Source organism: Saimiri boliviensis, chromosome 19 (genome assembly GCF_048565385.1).
Source record: "Saimiri boliviensis isolate mSaiBol1 chromosome 19, mSaiBol1.pri, whole genome shotgun sequence".
Classification (NCBI taxonomy): domain Eukaryota; kingdom Metazoa; phylum Chordata; class Mammalia; order Primates; family Cebidae; genus Saimiri; species Saimiri boliviensis.
In genome coordinates, this window is record NC_133467.1 from 41139357 (window position 1) to 41159020 (window position 19664).

General features: G+C 49.2%; 1 protein-coding gene across 3 annotated transcripts; it reads left to right on the top strand.

Moving 5' to 3' along the window:
• The first annotated feature begins 2538 nt into the window (after positions 1-2538).
• GJA5 (gap junction protein alpha 5) lies at positions 2539-19039 on the top strand. Of its 3 annotated transcripts, XM_074389565.1 has the most exons (3): positions 2539-2638; positions 10106-15268; positions 16507-19039. In XM_074389565.1, the coding sequence occupies exon 3, from the start codon at positions 16540-16542 to the stop codon at positions 17617-17619; it is 1080 nt and encodes a 359-aa protein (XP_074245666.1). In that variant the 5' UTR covers positions 2539-2638; positions 10106-15268; positions 16507-16539; the 3' UTR covers positions 17620-19039. The 3 variants fall into 3 exon arrangements, with proteins under 3 accessions (XP_074245666.1, XP_010330610.1, XP_003944436.1); XM_010332308.3 differs by lacking the exon at positions 10106-15268; XM_003944387.4 differs by lacking the exon at positions 2539-2638 and having other exon boundaries at positions 2670-15268.
• Positions 19040-19664: the final 625 nt, after the last annotated feature.

Below are 19664 nucleotides of genomic sequence, written 5' to 3' on the forward strand. Positions count from 1 at the left end.
TGTGTTGTGTTGTATTGTATTGTGTTGTGTTGTATTATATGGTATTGTGTTGTATTGTGTTTGTTGTGTTATGTTGTATTGTATTGTATTGTGCTGTGTTGTATTTATTGTGTTGTGTTGTATTGTAGTGCATTTGTTGTGTTGTGTTGTATTATATTGTGTTGCGTTGTACTGTGTTTGTTGTGTTGTGTTGTACTGTACTGTGTTGTGTTGTTTGTTGTGTTGTATTGCGTTGTGTTGTATTGTGTTGTGTTGTACTGTATTGTTTGTTGTGTTGTGTTGTATTGTGTTGTATTGAATTGTGTTGTGTTTGTTGTATGGTATGTGTTATACTGCATTGTATTATTTTGTACTGTGTTGTGTTGTGTTTGTTGTGTTGTTTTGTATGGTGTTGTGTTGCATTGTATTGTGTTGTATTGTATTGTGTTTGTTGTATTGTATTGTATGGTGTTGTGTTGTATTGTATTGTGTTCGTTGTATTGTATGGTGTTGTGCTGTATTGTTTGTTGTCTTGTATGGTGTTGTATTGTATTGTGTTTATTGTATTGTGTGGTGTTGTGTTGTGTTTGTTGTATTGTATGGTGTTGTGTCGTATTGTATTGTTTGTTGTCTTGTACGGTGTTGTGTTGTATTGTATTGTGTTTGTTGTATTGTATGGTGTTGTGTTGTATTGTATTGTTTGTTGTCTTGATGGTGTTGTGTTTGTTGTCTTGTATGGTGTCGTGTTGTATTGTATTGTTGTCTTGTATGGTGTTGTGTTGTATTGTATTGTGTTTGTTGTCTTGTGTGGTGTTGTATCGTATTGTGTTATTTTGCAGCCACATCTACAGTACCTCCACATTCCCAACACCATTCGATGTGCTTTTCACATACTCATTAGTCCTCGTGAGAGCCCCATGAAGTAGAAATGGTCCCAATTTACAGTTGAGGACAATGAGCTGCGTCGAGGTTCACATGCCCACGGTCACACAGGCAGTACGTGGCGGAGCCAGGATTCAAACCCAGTCAGGCTGGCCCCAGAATCTGCTCTGATGCTGCATAAAAACGGGGTAAACTATGGCTAAGGAATCAAGAATCCTGTATTTGCTTCCACCGGGGCTGTTGCCTTCCTTGAAACTGGAAATTCAGCCCCTTGCTCTTTCCTCTCTTGCGGATCCGAAGCTCATTCACCCATGAAAAATATAGCCCACTAAGGAAACGTCTTCGCAAAGTCTTGAAACGCTTGTGGCCAGTGCTTTGTGGAAAAGGCAAGTTTTAGGTGATGATGTGGAACAAAGGGGTTGTTCTGGCTTCCTGCCCTGCCTCCACCACCTACTACTGTAGACAACATTGACAAATGGCCATTTCTCTGGGTCTCAGTTTCCCTGGATGTCCCAGATGGTCACGGAGGTTTTCTTTAGCTCTCGTAACTGTGGGCTTAGTCCCTGGTTTGCCTGATTTCAATCCGCTCATAGTAATCTCTCTTGTTGACACTTACCTGATTCCAACCGGGTCCACAGCTACGTGTTTAAATTGAGGAATCGGGGGGAGAAGTTGGAGAATGGGAGGGTCTGAGGAGAGAGATACCCCACAGTTTCTGAATTTGGTCACCTGTGCATGTGATGTAACAAGAGCCGACCTTACTTTCATCAGTTCGATTCCAGTTGGGAGACCTGTTGACTTTCATGGAAGCAGCAAAAAGATGAACGTTGGCATTGGCGAAAACTTCCAATCCTGATTCGATCGCTTACTTGACACCTTGGATCACCATCATCATGTTACTTGACTTCTCTGAACCTCAGTTTCCTCAAATGTAAAATGCAGAAAAGGTCTACCTGATTGAATTAAACATGAGACTGATTAAGATGAAAATAGGCAATATATAAACGAAGTCTCTAGCCCAGTGCCTGACACATAGAAGGTGCTCGCCTCTCTTTAAAGAAGGGGAGAGAGTATGACTCTGGGACTGAGGAATGCCCTAGGCTTTTGGAGCCGACACGTCAGCGTTCCTTTCCTTTCAGGTTAGTCCTGGTGCCTGTACTGAGGGCTGGAAGGCTGTGACTTTGAGATCGTGTTTTCCTCTGTCGGCTGATGCTCAGTTCATTAGCGTGGGCCTAGCAGAAGTCCCCAAAAGACCTTGTTAGGTGAGTGAACACCCTCTTTTTTTTTTTTTTTTCTCACGAGGGGAAAAGAATGGGATGAGGGATCTCTCGGGCAGTGCCAATCTTCCTGCTGATGCCCCCAGGAGAGCCATGGCCTGGGAAGTCTGAGTCCACGCAGCAGAGGGGTGGGCAGGAAGAAACCTAGGGAGGTGGTGCACCAGCAGCCCCGGGGGGAGATGTGGAGGACCGCCAGGACGACCAGGATGCCAGGCAGACGGCGGGAGGGCCACGGGGAGGAGGAGGGAGGAAGACTTTTAGAGCAAAGAGTCTAAGAGCGCAGAAGAGAGAGGGGGGAGGGAGGGATTCAGAGGGGGAAAGGGGTGGAGAGAGAAAGAGTAGGAAGAAGTGGGAGGAGGGAAGGCGACCGATCCGATTAAAAAAGGGGGTGGAAGAGGAACAAGTGACAGGCTCGGAAGCAGAGAGGGTGGGCAGTTGAAGAAGAGGCAGCGTGTGAAGAAGCCAGCGGAGGGGAAGTCCAGGGAGGAGGAAGGCAGCAGGTAAGAGCGGATTTGAGTCTGAATAACTAAACTACAAGAGGGTAGGAAGTAACCAGAGGAGGGGAAGCTGGCTTTGGGGCTGGATAGAAACAAAGCTCCTTCTCTCTACCTGTGAGTTTATTCTCTATCCTTCCCACTATTTCCCGTGATAGTGACGTGTGGATATATTCAAAAGGAAGGTTCAGTGAAGCAGCAGATAAATTACTTCCTTGATGTAGAGGGAGCTGGAGATTTGCAAGTCGGGGGACCCTGGGGCTCCAGCCTACTCCTGTGGAGTCAGTCCTCTGGGAGCCTCTTCGAAGCGGGTCACCCGTCAATTCCCAAGAACCCCTGTTACAGGGACTGGCCTTTAAGAATAAAACCAACGCTGTTTTACGATGCTGCTTCTAGGCGTGGAATCTTTTTTGAAATGCTTTTTGCAACATCTAGAGGAGTGCTTTGATTTTTTTTTTTTTTTCTCCCTAAGGCATGTTGGATGGTTTAAAAATATTCCCTGCTTAGTTTCCTGCAGAGTATCACGTCCCCGCTCTGCAGTGGCCACATGCGAGAAATCCAGGCTGCCACTTGCAGCCAGAGGAAAGAGGCGGGTCAAACCAGAGAGGGAGCCCCGGAAAGTACCCCCGAACGCCTCCTTTCCACCCGTAGTGCAATGTAGGAGACCACGGGGCAGAAGGACGCCTGGACCCTTCTTGTGAGCATGTAACGAAAGAGCTCAGACTCAGGGGCTGGGAGGCCTTGTAACAGACACGTCCCCCGGCTGGGCCTCAGTTTCCTCATCTATAAAACAGGGGATTTGAACTAGAAGGTTACCTCTGATTCCATTCAGCAGTAACGCTGTGTAAGGCTGTGATTCCGTAGGCTCACATGCAGCTCAGAACCCCTGAAAAAGTGAGGTTCAACACAAGGGTTTCCCATCTTGCTCTGTGGCTCCGTTTCCCCCTTGTTCTCTCTCGCAGTATTCCATTATAATACAGGGGTTCCTGGTTCTCACTCCCCAGCAAGTCACTGGGGCGGCTGTTTCCGGAACAAAGCTTTGGCACAAAGTGGTCCAACTGGCTGGAGGGAAGGCAGGGCGGGGCAGAGAGCACTGAACAGGGAGTCGGGAGACCTGAAACCAGCAACATGGAAGGAGAGAAGACACCAAGGGGCGCGTGTGGCAGTGTGTGGCTCAGGGTTGGGGACACCGGCTGGTATTTACAGGCCTTCCAGCCTGACTTTCACATCCGCAGGCCAAACGGTCTCCATCCCCTCCACCCACTGTCCCCAGAGTCACAGCCCAGCCCAGCCCTTGATTCACTGCTCCCGAGGGAGAGCTGTGAACTTGCCACCTTCCTGCCAGGTTCCGGGGTTGGCAGCGTTGTCTGGAGCCTGCTCCCCTGGCTGTCCCCCCAAGCTTTTTTCTCACTCCGCACCTGCGAGTGAGGAGGCCCGATGACCGCAGCCTGCAGAGGAGAGAGGACCAGGAGGGGATTCTGCGGCTCCCGACGCAATGCTCTCTATGCATCCCTCACCCACACATGTGACGCTCCCAGAGCCGCAGCAGTCACAGCATCAGGCTGCCCGGCTTTGTCTCTGCCTTAGAACCTCAGAGGTCTGCTTGCTGCGCTCCTGAAGCTGCTCACTGATCTTAGATCTTAACGGCCTCACTCCGGTCTCCTCTCCCAGTACCGCCTGAGGTCTGAGAACATTAGAACTGAAAGAGGTCTTTTCCACGACCAGCCTCCTTCTTCCACAAATAAGGAGAACGAGACCTAGAGAAGGGATCACTTGCAGGAGACGACGCAGTGAGTCAGGGCTGATGGAGAACACGCCGCCCTGCGCACTCATACCTGGGGCTCTTCGAACCTCCTTCCCTGGCTGCGTTTTCCCAGCCGCGATCTCTCCCTGATCCTTCTGCTTGAGCATCTCTACAATTCTGCTTCGTGGGACTGACTCCCACCTGCCCACCTGCTCTTCACCATCTGCACTGGCTGTCAGTGGGGCGCAGGCAGTGGGGCTGCTGCCACAGTGCTGCCTGGTCGCTTGGGTACTGGTGGTCCCCACTTCTTAGGACAGGAGGCCTGTCTATGTGGATCGATCGGCACAGGAATGAGATGGCCTGCCGTCTCCGGGGCTGGGGAGACCCAAGGCCAAATCTCTATCCCATGTCCTAGCGAAGGACCCACTTCCTGGGGATTCCAGTAACGCTCTGTGCGAACGAATTCTTTAAAGTGCCAACCTGGGCTCAAGCGTTGGGCTGGGCAAAGGGGAGAGATGACCTTTTTCCTGGAAAGCTTCAGGGTTCCTGGAAAGGAAGCTGACTTCCTTCCTGTTGTCGGAAGCTGCTGGCTCCTGGTGATACCAGCTTGATGCCACTTTGAGAATCAATTGTTTCTGATACATTAGCAAATAATGGGCAACTACAGTTTAGTATTCAACAGCCCACTGAGAGTCAGGAGGTCACAGAATCAGAGGTATTGAAAAGGCACAGAGGGATCTTAAGAGTTTATCTAATCCAGGGGTAGGGCAGAAGGAAGAGCTTGGACATTTGGAGTCACATTTGGCTAGGATTTTAGCTGTGTGACCTTGGGAAAATTATTTAATGTCTCTGACACTCAGTTTCTTTATCTGCCAAAGGTGCTAACAAATATCTTCTTCATAAGGTTTTTTGAAGATGAGATAACGTATTTTAAATGGCTATCATGTAGAAAGGCTTCCCATGAAATACAGTTCCGAGGAGGTATTGCTGGGTTTTTATGACCACGGGTGTTTGTTTTTCTAGGACTGCTTATGCTAGCCTCTAAGCAGGAAGTCAGAAACTCTGGACTTGCCTCTTGACTCTGCCACTAACTTGCCATACTTCACAACTGAGCAAGTCAGACTCCCCAGAGGTTCTAACTTAAAGACGGAAGAGCCTCAACTCTTTTGTTTCACAAGTGCGCAAAGTGAGGCTCAGGGAGGGGGAAACCTAGGGTTACAACCAGAAAAGAGCCTCTCCTGATGAAATGGTAACAATTGCATTTCACAGGGGATTTCCAGAATCTTACTCCAACCTGGCAACTCCGTGGTTCCGAACCTCAGGAGACGACGGAGGTGGCCAGGGATGAAGATGTCCCTTACCCTCGGATCACAGAGTAGGCAACCCCCCTTTCTCATCCAGGTAGAATTAAGTCTGCCTCAAACCTCCTGCTGCGAGTGTACCTTCAGCTTAGTGATCAGATTCAAAAGTGCTGCAGCTCCTCAGAAGAAAGGCATCATAATATGGAGCCAGGTGGAGTCCGACTCCAGGCCCAAAAGCTTGAGTTAAAGACACATTAGGAGGCAGGGTGGACCTGACACAGGAAGGAGAGTGGCCTGATTTGAATGCGCCCTGCACCTCCATGATTCTCCAGCTCCGATTTAGGAGGTCTGGACGCCTAGCGAAATCACTAGTTTATAGGCAAATGACTATCTGTTGTCCGGATTTTTCCTAGCTTCTGACAATTACCCTCTTGGACCCGTGCCACATGAGGGTCCTTGCTGGGCTGCTAACCAGCCCGAGGCACTATCAGATTCTGCATCAAGTTGTCTGGTTGGATCATGTCGAGAGGAGTTTTTACTGGAAATGTCAGAAAGAAAACTGGGAACTAATATTATTGAGTGCCTATATGCCAGATACTGTTCTAGAGGCTTCCACATATCCACACATTATATCATCCCCATGATGAAACATTCCCGTTTTTCAGTTGACTTAGAAACTGGGAGGATAAGTGACTGGCCTAGGGTGACACCACTAGAGAGTGACACAAGCAGTCCTAGCCCCACGATCCCTCAGAGACCGGAAGTCCCTCGGCCCAGCGACTCCTGTTCCGTTGTTCTTGTTCTGATTTCACATCAATGGAACACCAGAGTCTGCTGTTTGGCCAGCTGAGAACCGGGCAGTAGACGCTGCTGCAGCCAAGATCACTTGCTGGCTAAAAAAGGAAATAACTTTCTATATGTGAATTCTGGCCAAATCATGGCAGAGGTCGAAGAGTCTGGGCATCCTGACCACTGCGGGCCGAGGGCCCCAATGTAATAATACTCAATTCTAGGAACAGCGTATGCAAGAGTTGGCCAGCCAGTAAGCCAGACGCTAAAAGAGTCTTTCGTGAGGCAAGGTAACGTGGGAAAAGTCCTGCTCTCACAGTTAAGGGACTGGAGTTCTGGGTACAAGTTTGTCATCGTCTGTCAGTCCTAATCCTCGATTTTCTTTCTTTCCCTTGTCGGAGACATAGAGGGGATGTGGGCTTTGGAGTTAGGCTAGTTGGGTTCAAATCCTTTACGCGGCATTTGCCAGCTGTGGTACTCAATACAAGTACTTTGTCTCTGAACCTCAGTTGTCTCATCTGATAAAATGGGGCAATACTACTTTCCTTGCAGGGTTAATGGGAGGGTGAGAAAGTTTAGTTATAAAGAACTTCACACGTGGGAAATACTTCACACATGGGACATACTGTTGTATGTATGTAGTGTTGTTATCCCTATGACTTTACTTCCCCGGACCTCTAACATCTTGTTTAAAAAGAAGGAGTTGAGTTTGCTTGATCTCTGTGTTCCTTTCAGCTCTACTGCACTATAAATCTGTGACAAATGGGGGAAATAATAAAGAAATGTGGGCATTATAATAGAATTTTCATTGACAATTAATTGCATGGGACTCAGTAACCCCCTTGGAATAGTTAATAAGGACCTCCTGATGTTTTCTTGTAATTTAGTATCTCCATTTAATACTCCCTTTCATTCACTCCTTACAAATATTTTTTCTTCCAACAGTTTAAGAAGAAAATTATTTATCCTAGCATAAATCTCTTTCTCCACTTTCCTCCCTTCTACTTCCTTGACTTTGAAACAACTCTCTGCCAGCAGGGTGTCTCTGAGTGGACCAATCTGTTCTTGCCAGAATAAAATAATTAAATTTAAAAAGGAGTTAATTATCTAGGTGCCACTGGCTAGCGTAGGAGGAAGACTGAAGTGGGTACTTCATCTTGCCCGTCTCTTCTCCTCTCTTATCCCTAGCTCCCTTTGCCCTCTACAGTGAGCTGGGCTCAGGGATACTGGCCCTCAGGGAACTTCTAGTTCTGAGGAAGGTACCCACACTGCCCAAATCCGTAGCTACAGCTCTATCATCGTATGCCTGATGATTTCTCCCGAGGCCGAAGTAGTTACCCCAAACCTAAAAGAGGAAAAGAATGAAAATCCCAAATGTAAGAATGACCACCAATCGCTTACAATCAACTCCCTATCCGAACCATGATCTCGATAAACATTCCCGCTTCAATCATCTTATATAAAAGTGGCCGGCCTTTGACTGGCAAGGATTTTCCAAAGAAGGAACTTTAGGTGATTTAGACAGAGTTTAGCACAGTTGTTACGGCAGCGATACTGCTGTCAGATGAGCTAGGGGCTGGGTTTGACTCCACCGCCACCTCTTACTAGCTGTGTGATCTTGCTCAAGTTACCCTCTCTGAGCCCTGAGGGTAAAATAATGACAGGCCAGGCACGGTGGTTCATGCCTGTAATCCCAGCACTTTGGAAGGCTGAGGCGGGCGGATTGCCTGAACCCAAGAGTTTGAGACCAGCCTGGGCAACAGAGCAAAACCCCATCTCTTAAAAAAAAAAAAAAATTAGCTGGGTATGGTGGTGCATGCCTGTGATCCTGGTTACTTGGGAGATTGAGGTGGGAGGATCACCTGAGCCCAGGAGTCAAGGTTCCAGTGAGCTGTGATTGCGTCACTGCACGCCAGCCTGGGTGACAAAGTGAGACCCTGTCTCAAAAAAAAAAAAAAAAAAAAAAATCCCCACTTCCTCAGGTTGTTGTGAGAATCAAGTGAAAACAGATATATAAAGACACTTACAGAGTGTCTGGTACATAGGTACATAACAGCAAGTGTTATTTTATTTCTATTATTTTTATTATCACCTGGATCCAAATTCTTTTTTGTGTGTAATTGGGTAAACTAGAAGATGTAGTTGGGAATATCAAAGGATAACGAAGATTACTGAAGCAGCGGGCGATCGAGACCACTGTCTCCTGTAATTCTCCCTACATATCCATTTTAGAGGGAAATCACTGGGGAGAGAGGAGATCAGAAAAATAGACACAAATGAATAAGGCAGAAAAAAGTTCTGACATGAAGGTTATGCTTGGTGCTTTGCTTTATAAAGCTGCCTTGATGTCTGGCATGGCAGAGGAGTCTGATAAACACTTTCTGAACTAAACTGCGGTGACATGATACTATTTCTCAGGCAGCCTTCAAGTGAGGCCCTGTGGGTCCTTTTACGACAGAATTCTCTTAACTGGGAAGCAAGTGAACTCCGTCCTGCACCACATTCCACTGTATGGCGAGTGGAATTAGAGCGTGGGCCCAGGGGATTGTTATCATTACTATGAATAACGATCTTTATTGAGAACCCGAGATCTGTTAGATACTGTCCAGAACATGTGTTGTCCAGAATTAGACTCGGACTGTGGAGTGGTTTTGTCATCTAATTTTGACAAGCTTGGATAAGTTCCCCAGTGCTATAAGGGGAGGAGGCAGTGAGGGAGTAGTCGATGGTGATGGAATTTCTGCTCGAGACGCGTTCAGTCCTGCTCAGCCAAGGGAAAGGCTCTCTCACGGCAGAAGAAAGACTCAGTGGCATCCATCTCCCTGGTGTTCTGATCACCATCGTCACTGGGCAGGTGCCCCTATGCCAGCTTCCCAGGAAGGCCCCCCTCCACTGACAGGCAGCATTGCCCCCAACGTGTTGCTTGGCGTCCATGGGCATTCTCATCCTTTTCTTCAGCAATTGGGAAAGGATCGCCTTGATCGATTTGGCGTTAGGTGTTTTGAGAGACCTAAATGCTATCAATTCATCCATGGTTGTTTTTATCAAGTACATACCGCCCCGTACGGCGTACGCCGTTGAGCGCCACGGGGTGTGGGGTGGAGGAATTTCAGGAGGGGAATACAGTGATGAACAGAAGAGGAGTCTGTCTTCAAGGAGCTCAGGGTTGAGTGGGAGAGAGGATTCACAGCTTGTAGAGAAAATAATTCTCAGGTGTGTGAGACCCCAGACGCTTTACAGTTCAGCCCAAGGCCCAGCCGCTGACTTGGAGGACACACAAATTGTTGGAAAATACTGTATTAGAAGGGACAGGACTGGAATCAATCGAAACAAGAGAATTTTCAAGGCATCCCCACGGTAGCACCCCACTCACGAGCAATATACCTTCTAAAAGACTGCTATAAGCATGGACATTACTGATGTGCGCTCCTTGACTTCCCAACCACATGTGGAGGCTTCAGATCAGGCCCTCCGGAGCAAATCACGGACTAAGCTCGGCCTAGCACGTGGGTTGAGGATGACTCCAAACTCCTAGCCGTGGCCGTTAAAGCCCTCTACAACCTGATCCTGCATGCTCCGCAGTCTCTCCCTCCATGCTCTGCTCCTTGCACTCTAAAACCATGCTGGTTTCCATTTCAGTGCATCTGTTCACGCAGTCTTGCCTTTCTCTGAAGTCCCCTCATCTCTTCGGCAACTCCTCCATCCACTCCACACCCCTACAAACATCCCGGGCACCTAACTCCTACACAAGAGTTGTCTCCACTGGGAAGTTCCCTCAAAGGCCTAAGAATTGATGAGCTCCGCCCTCGGAGGCGACACGGAAGGAAACTTTCTGGCATGTGAGTCTTTGAACAGAAACTCCGGAATGAAGCCCTGATTCTGCCGCCATGAACGGTTTCTTTGAACACATCACGGTTGTCTGTTTCCTCCTCTGCAAAACACGGGCAATCACAATCATCCCACAGAGCGGTTCTGAGGAATCATTCACTCAGCAATAAAAATGGAATGTCTGTAACACTGTGAAGGTATTCAGTCTTGAACAGAACAAATATGATCCTGCTCTCTTGGAACCAACAAGAGAGTGTAGAAGCACTTTCTGAACAGTATGTAAGCTTTTATTTTTATTTACTTATCGTAAGGTTTTATGTTTATTGCTGACCTTAAGAAGAAAAATTTGAGTCTCCTTCGGACCACTTTGCAATCTTATGGCTATCCAAATATTTTCTTCCATCATTAAGAAAGCATTTATCACGTACCAAATGAGAGAACTTAATACAATAGGGATACAAAGTAGAAGACAGGGCTTTTGATTTTGAGACGCATACTCCCCATTTGAGAGAAAAAGCTGTTAAATACTTGAGGAAGGAATCGTGGCTGATATTATTAATTTTTTTTTTTTCAGACGGAGTCTCACTCTGTTGCTCAGGCTGTAGTATACTGGCATGATCTTGGCTCACTGCAACCTCTGCCACCCAGATTCAATTGATACCCTGCCTCAGCCTCTGAGTAGCTGGGATTACCGGCACCTACCACCACCCTGGGCTAATTTTTGTATTTTTACTACAGACAGGTTTTCACCATGTTGGCCAGGCTGCTCTTGAACTCCTGACCTCAGGTGATCCACCCACCTCAGCCTCCCAAAGTGCTGGGATCACGGGCGTGAGTTCCCATGCCCGGCCGATCTCATTAATTTAATAGACATCATTGAGTGCCCAGTAAGTGTCAGGCCTTGTCCCTCTGTGGTACTGTTCTCAGTTGGGACTCAGCAAAGTATCTGCAGGTTGGCCGACAGACAAACTTTTGGAAAACAAGTCTAAGGAAATAGATAACCAAGTGTGAGAATGCATCCTGCATGCGGGTTGGTAATTTAGAGTCTTCTGGAGTTCAGGAAACACCAAAGAGGGCTGAGGTCAATTTTAGAAGACTTCTCCATTTCGCTGTAGATCTGTGGAGTCAGGGGAAGAGGTCTGGCTGTGAGTTTATGATTCACCCGGGTTGCTCTGAAACGATTTGCTTTGAAAAACATTGGCCATGTAGGGGGACCACAATGTCACGGTAAGAAGGAGCACGGGGCTGGGTGTGGTGGCTCACACCCGTAATCCAAGCAGTTTGGGAGGCCGAGGAGGGCCGATCACCTGAGGTCAGGAGTTTGAGAAGAGCCTGGCCAACACGGTGAAACCCCATCTCTACTAAAAATACAAAAATTAACTGGGTGTGGCGGTGTGCGCCTGTAATTCCAGCTGCTCAGCGGGGTCAGACAGGGAGAACTGCTCGAGCCTGGGAGGCTGCACTCCAGCCTGAGTGATAAAGCAAGACTCTGTCTCAACACAGAAACAAAAACAAAAACAAAAACAGCAGCAGCACGGGATTAGGAACGTAGGTGCCTGAGCTTTCTGTCCCTTTGGCCATATAGTGCACGAAATAAAGGCATAAAATGATTTATGCTCACTACAGACAAAATCCTTCCTCGGGCCCTCTTCCTCTGACCTAAGTTCCAAGGCTGCTATTGCCTAACAAGTGCCCTAATCACCCCTCCCAACTTTGCTCAGGACAGGACATGTTGGAACAGGATGTTGAAGGTTTTGGAGCGAAGAAGCTTTAGAGATGGGATGGTTCTCTTCCAGGTTCTAGGGACCATCTCTTCTTGCCTTGCTAATTTCAGAACCGGGAGCAGTGGCAGAGGGCTTTAGAACGCAATTCTCTAAGACCCTCCCCAAACCCATAAACCAGATTCAGGCTTCTGCCCCACATTCCCGTAACACCTTATACTTCCTTAATGTTAACACACACCATGTTTTATTGAAATCATGTGTTTAATGTCTCTTCTTAATTAAGGGGTATCAAGGCAGTTACATACAGTGAAGACAGGGAATCCTTGCTTGTTTCTGCTCCTTCCTGCTGTATCCTCATTGCCTAGAGTGACGGCCGGCGCCCTGTAGCCACTCAATAAACTTATTAAATGAATGAATAAAAGGGACGGACAGTCTAGGCAGAGGGAACATAAGAAGCCAAGATAAATGGGTGAGAAATGCAGAAATGTGTATGTATGTATGGGGCATTGTGGAGCTTCAGTACCACGCGGATGAGGAGATCGGTGGAAAAGAGAGAACAGGAGACCGTACAGGGTTTCAAATGGCAAGTTAAGAAGTCTGGACTTTGTAAGTGGAAGGAAGCCCGTGAGGGTGACCGCTGAAGCCGTGAGGTAAACGGCCATTGTGTTTGATAGAATTTATTCACGACATGGGCAACTTCCTTTGCCCCTCCTAACACGCTTCCTGATGATAATCTACAAAGCATTTTATGTGCTATACGCCCAGTAAAACTCATCGCGTATCTAATCTACACATTTCTTTGGCTGAGATGGGGGTATCCAAAGGGAGCCAAGGTAGCTGGAAAACTGACTTCAGCCAGCGACCTTTCACGTTATAAGCTGAGCATCTTGGTACATGGTGGCAATTTTCAGTTTCTCTGACCTTGCCCGAGTGTCAGCGGGAAGTCATACATGAAAAGTCTTTCACTCTATTTCCTCTGGTGGGCCCAGGAGGTCCGCCTGACCCCCCACACCTCCTCGGCCGGTTTCTCTCGTTTCCTCCCAACAAGACATCCCTCCTGATACCGTCTTTCTGGTTTTCCAAGGCGCTCCTTTCTCGTACCCGCGCTTTACCTCTGCCGGGCAGAATTCCTTGGACCGCAGTGGAGGAATCCGCAGTCAAGCCTCTTGGCAGACCAGACCGAAGAGTCACATTCTTTGCCTGGAACTATTTTTAGACTTCCCTGGGGACTTGCAAGGAATGAATGACAGAGTGAGAAGATCAAGGGAAAAGTCTTCAGGGACGGAGTGTGGAAACCTTGCCCCGCATCCTGGAAGAATCTGCCGTTCGGTTCTGTCTGTTTCCTTTCTATTTCCCTTTTTCTTCTCATTCCCTCCCCTTCTCCTCTCGCTCCCATTCCCTTTCTCCTTCGTCATGCACCTTTCTCTACTTTCCGCTTTTTCTTCCTCCTCCTTCTCCTGCCCTCCTTCCCACCACTCTCATTGCTGGCCATGGCTGCCTTTTATTCAGCTTTCTTTGCCGAACACCGTGCTAAGCGTTTTGCACGCATCACCTCATAGCACTCTATGAGTTAACAGGATGTCCATTTTGCAGGTGAGGAAAGTGAAACACGGACTGAATCATGTATCCAAGCCCGGCAGATGGCAAGAGGGATTTGTTGAACCTCAGTAACATCTAACTTCCACGTCTGTCTTTTCCTAAGGCTTACATGATCTTTTTTTTCCATTTTCAACTCCCCCGTGTCATTCCCATTTCTTCTTTTCAGCCGTCCCCTCTCTCCCTGCCTGTTTTTTCGCAGACACTCACCACAGTCCAGTCACTGCACGTATGTGGCTGACCCTGAAGGTGCTGAACGCTGTACACGTGCCCAGAAGAGGTGACGGACCATTCAAACGCTTATCTAATCAGCCATTTTCCTTTTGAGCACATGTCCCACAATTTTCCACATTTGGAGGCTGAAACGGGGGGCGCTTCACCACCTAAGGAGATGGGGCACGTGTCTGATCACAAATGACGTGAAAGGCTTCAAGACCTGGATGGGTCTTTGCTATAGAGAGGAGCAGAGATAAAACCCTTTCTGCTCACTGAGAAACTCCCTCATTCCCAGGGACTCGGTACGTTCTCAAGGTTTGGGACCTGGGGTCTGAGAGAAGACAGGGCAAGGAGGTTGGTCCCTGTCAAGACAACCATCAGCTCAGGACCTGAGGAAACCCGGACTCTGAAATGCACCACCCTGACCCGTCTTTTTCCACGCGCGTAAAGAACGTTCAGCTAGAAACCAGGAGCACGCCGGCAGCAAAGCTATGAAGGTGACAGTTCAAACTGGACAACCTAAGGTCCCACTCGACTCTGAGGTTTTATGATTCTAAGAAGGGAATATTTATGTTCCATTCCCTCTGAGAGCTTTGTCATGCTGTTGGTTAGGAATGATTAGAGACTTAAACCATAGGGCATTTATTTATGTTTCATATTCTTGTTTTTTTATGGAGATGGGGTTTCATCATGTTGGTCAGGCTGGTCTCAAACTCCTGACCTTGTGATCCCCCCCTCCCCCGCCTCGGCCTCCCAAAGTGCTAGGATTACAGGCATGAGCCGCCGCACCTGGCCAAACCATGAGGGCATTTATTATTAACTAAGTAAGAATTCTGGAGGTAGGCGCCTCGAGAGTCGCTTCAGAGGCCACAGGGGACTGGCTGACATTTTTGAGATTCTCTGGACAGCTTCGGACATCTTGGTTCACGCAACTCCATCCACAGGCAGGAAGCAAGAGGGGTGAGCGAGCTCACTCCTCTTCACTGGGGGATCGGAGCACTCTGAGCAGGCTCCCTCTTGTTCGCCGGGGGATGGGAGTACTGTGAGTGAGGCTCCCTCCTGTTCACAGGGGGATGGGAGCACTCCATTTACTAGGGGGTAGAAAAACCTTTTCTGGAGCATTCCCTCTACTTTAGATTCTCCCCATACCTCACCTACCAGAACTAACTGCAGAGGAGATTGAGAAAGTGATACCTGGCTTTTTCACCCTGCCAATGGGAGACAGGCAAGAAACGGGGAATTGGTTTGCTATTGGGTAGGAAACCACAGAGCCTGTCAACCCCTCCTTCCTTCACTCGAGTAAGATGTTCTAAACACCTACTCTGGGCCAGGCTCTGGTGATACAGAAGAAAAGACGGTCTCCATTTTCAAACAGTCCCTACTGAGAGAACACACAGGCCGAGGATTGCAACACCCGGCGCCAAACACTGGGAGACCAGTAAGTGTCCCGGGGGCCGTCGCAGGAGCGGAAGAGGCGCAGCTTGAGGGAGGCGGGAGGGCTGGAGGAAGCAATGACTAGTTACGTTTTGAAAGGTAAATGGGATTCATCTAGGGGTGAGGGGACACGTAGAGGGACAGGAGGAGGGCACGTGGGAAGACTTGGCATGGCTGCACAAAAGGGACTCGTGTGGACGGGCAGGAAGAGGCTGGAAAAGCAGGCCAGGGCCAGATGAGGGAAGATTTTGTATGGGACATAAAGTTTTGGGACATTTCTTCTGGATGTAAGAGTGAGCAGATCTGTGTGTGGGAACCTTGTTTAAATGAGACACACAAACTTAGCAGCAGGGCGAGCTGAGCTGCGTGGCTGGAGTGGTGTGTTGTACTGAGGCATGGGAGGTCAACGTTGCCTTACCAGCCGGGGAAAGTCAGCGCCCACCTGCCATACCGTTAGCCGGGAGGACCAAAGCACCCTTTCTGTTTACCACCACCCGACAGCCCTGGCCCAGGTCGGACGGTTCTGATTTTTGCAGAGTGCTTCCTGCGGGGACAAATTTGCCAATCCCACCCTCACCGCTTCCTCCTCCGCCTAGTTCTGTCCTCTGAAGCCATTAAAAAAAAAAAAAATCCTTTCCATCCAACAGCCATTGAAACGTTTGGAACAGTTGTGGACTGATTTTCAGAGTATCACACACCTCATCTCATTGAATCCTCAGAATTCTCTGGTGCAGCTATCCCCAGCCCCATCTGATAGATGAAGAAACAGACTCAGTGGGGTAAATGCCGGGAGTCACATTTGCAGACCCCAATCCTGGGTTCTTTTTAATACTCATGTTTCTCCAGGTGCAGTCCCTAACCGCCTGCATCAGGATCCCTTGGGCCGCTTGTTGTAAATCCACATTCCTGAGGGCCATCCAAGACCTCCTGAAGCAGAATTAGTGGGGCAGGAGCAGAATCTGTATTGTAACACACATCTCCGTGTGTGTGCATTTCTAGATCTGTTAAAGGGTGGGAGCCACGCTCTCATCTTGCTAATAGCGCTACTTTGAATCTTCTCGTTCTTTTTATTTTTGCTGGGAAGTGAAAGAGAGCTTTTCTTTGGGTGCTTTGCCCTCGACATTGCATTTTCTTCAAGAGCCCATTGGTACGGATCAGTGGACTCCCGGAACGCGATATACCTTCCAGACTTTCACAGAACATCCTTCTCCCTTTCTGTCTCTCTCTCTTCCCCATGTGCAGAAGTGTTGGCATCTGTCCCCTAGCTGAGCCAAGATGGGCGACTGGAGCTTCCTGGGAGAGTTCCTGGAGGAGGTCCACAAGCACTCCACGGTGGTGGGCAAGGTCTGGCTCACCGTCCTCTTCATATTCCGCATGCTCGTGCTGGGCACCGCGGCTGAGTCGTCCTGGGGGGACGAGCAGGCTGATTTCCGGTGTGACACGATTCAGCCTGGCTGCCAGAACGTGTGCTACGACCAGGCCTTCCCCATCTCGCACATTCGCTTCTGGGTGCTGCAGATCATCTTTGTGTCCACGCCCTCGCTGGTGTACATGGGCCACGCCATGCACACGGTGCGCATGCAGGAGAAGCGCAGGCTGCGGGAGGCCGAGAAGGCCAGGGCGGGCGGTGGCTCCGGCTCCTACGAGTACCCGGTGGGGGCCGAGAAGGCCGAGCCGTCCTGCTGGGAGGAAGGGAACGGGAGGATCGTGCTCCGGGGCACTCTGCTCCACACCTACGTGTGCAGCATCCTGATCCGCACCACCATGGAGGTGGGCTTCATCGTGGGCCAGTACTTCATCTACGGAGTCTTCCTGACCACCCTGCACGTCTGTCGCAGGAGTCCCTGTCCCCACCCGGTCAACTGTTACGTATCCCGACCCACGGAGAAGAATGTCTTCATCGTCTTTATGCTGGCGGTGGCTGCGCTGTCCCTCTTCCTCAGCCTGGCTGAACTCTACCACTTGGGCTGGAAGAAGCTCAGACAGCGATGCGTCAAGTCGCGGCAGGACGTGGCCAAGTGCCAGCTCTCCGGCCCCTCTGCGAGCCTAGTCCAGAGCTGCACACCGCCCCCTGACTTTAACCAGTGCCTGCAGAGCGGCCCTGGGGGGAAATTCTTCCATTCCTTCAGCAATAATGTGGCCTCGCAACAAAACACCGATAACCTGGCCACGGAGCAGGTGCGAGGCCAGGATCAGACTCCTGGGAAAGGTTTCATCCAGGTTCCTTATGACCAGAAGCCTGAGGTGCCCAACGGAGTCTCACCGGGTCACCGCCTCCCCCACGGCTACCATAGCGACAAGCGACGTCTGAGTAAGGCCAGCAGCAAGGCCAGGTCAGATGACCTCTCAGTGTGACCGTCCTTCCTGGGAGGACCAGGACCAGGTGGGAACGAAGGAGGCTCAGAGAGGAAAGATGTCCCTTCTGACGTTTTCTCGCTGTCATCATTGCTTGGCTCCTTTGGGCCCCGGGGCTCAATGACATTGCTCATCAATTCGAGAAACTATAACCAGGGCTCTGGGATAAGAAGAGATGTGACTACCCTCCCAGACTACAGTTCCCTCCCCACCCTCTACCCGGTATAATCAATGAAGCCTTTCAGATTACTCAAGAAACAGGGTAGAGGAAGGGAAGGGAAGCGTGGCAGAAGCTAGCCTGGAAGGGATAGCCAGAGGGATAGAGTGACTCTCTCTGCATACCAGCCACATACCAGATGAGTTCTCCAAGTTCCTACCCTTCCCCCTCCACCCGATCACCCTCGCTTCTCCAAGGAAGAGCTCAAAGTTCCCGGCCGAAAGAGAGCATGTATCCAGGAACTTGGAATAGACATGTTCTTGAATCTGTTGGCTCCACAGGCCGTTCCTTGCAGTAGCGGTGAGATGGCCTTGGGCTGCCCTTGGCTTCTCCTCCTTCTACTCCATCTTTAAAAGGGCTTCTTGGAACTTCACCGGCAGCCTCAACTTTACAAGTGCCTTGGTATGTACCTCTGGCAGGTGTCCCGCCCTGGTGATGTTGCAACCTTTCCTTCCGCCAGAGTGTACAGCCAGCCTGTGAAGGTGTCAGCTCTCCCGTGGAGTCACTGTGCGCACAAACTCCGCTGGAATTCCTGCCACCACCTGTCATCCGCAGCTCCTTTACAGTTCAACCCAATGACAGAAACCATCCCTTCCCTTTCTCCCTTGGCTGTTCACCCAGCCAGTCCCTAAAGGCCTTATGGACAGGAATACCCAGGAAGCCCTTGTCCTCTCTCGAACCCCGACCAGATCACCAGCCACTGAGGCCAATGGAATTTCCCCGTTTTCTTTGTGAAAACAAAGAAAGCATTGTGCTTCTCAGATTCCCCTCGCGGAAAAAAAGATTCTGCTGTGAAGATGAAAATAAAAAAGAAGAGAAAATGCTGGAAAACTATTTTCTCCTATTTACTTCCTTCGCTGCCAACTTAGTGCCAAGAGGAGGTGTGATGACCGCTACGGACGCCCCCAGAGCTCTCTCTCCCTGGAGGCTTTAACAGGGCCACGGAAATAGTAGGGGAATCTCCAGCTCACTTGGTAAGGCCTTTATTTCAAGAGCACAGAGATTCCTAGGCCTCCCTAGTGCCCGTAATGAGACTGCCATGTGGGGGCTGCAGAAAAACCTTGCCTTCCCCAAGGACTGGCCTGGTTTCTGTATTCACTGGATCTATAATGGGTTGCTGTTGTTTTGGATGAAGGTAAAGGATGCTTGGAATTGGATACTGAACTTATAGAAAGATTATTACATTATTAAAATGCACATGCATATGTGTGTGTGTGTGTGTGTGTGTGTGTGTGTGTGTGTGGGCGTGCGCGCGTGCTAAGATGGGTAAAGGGGAGGGAAGTCCTGAAATAAGGAAAGGAAACCACAGAGGAGCTTGTGTCTTCTCTGGCTGCCTGGCAGAGGGGCTGAGTCGCACTGTCTTGGCGTTATTAACCTGAACAGATAGGCATGGGAGGCTGGGACGTAGGAGGGTAAAGGCTCAGAAGGAGGTTGAACCCTGACTCGCCAGCCCTCTGTGATATTTGGATGCTGTGGTTGGGTGAAAGGAACACAAGAGTAGAGAAGTGGAGGAAAGTGACCAGGATCCCATTCAGGAAGGAACGTCTGATCATTTCAGGTCCCTGGAGGGGACACCTTTTAATCTATTGTCTCGCATTCATCTTCTCTCTCCTTCTATCTCTGAAATGTTTTATGAAATGATTGTTCTCGAATTAGAAATTCCGTGGGATCAGTCTTTCACGGTGAGGCTTTTAGAAAGGAAAAAGAAAATAAAACGTGTCATTTGTCTTAATAAAATCAATCTCTCTCTCTCTCTGTCTCTCTCTCTCTCTCTCTCTCTCTGTCTGTCTCTCTCTTTCTCTCTCGTTGTCTGCTTCGTGCTGTGACT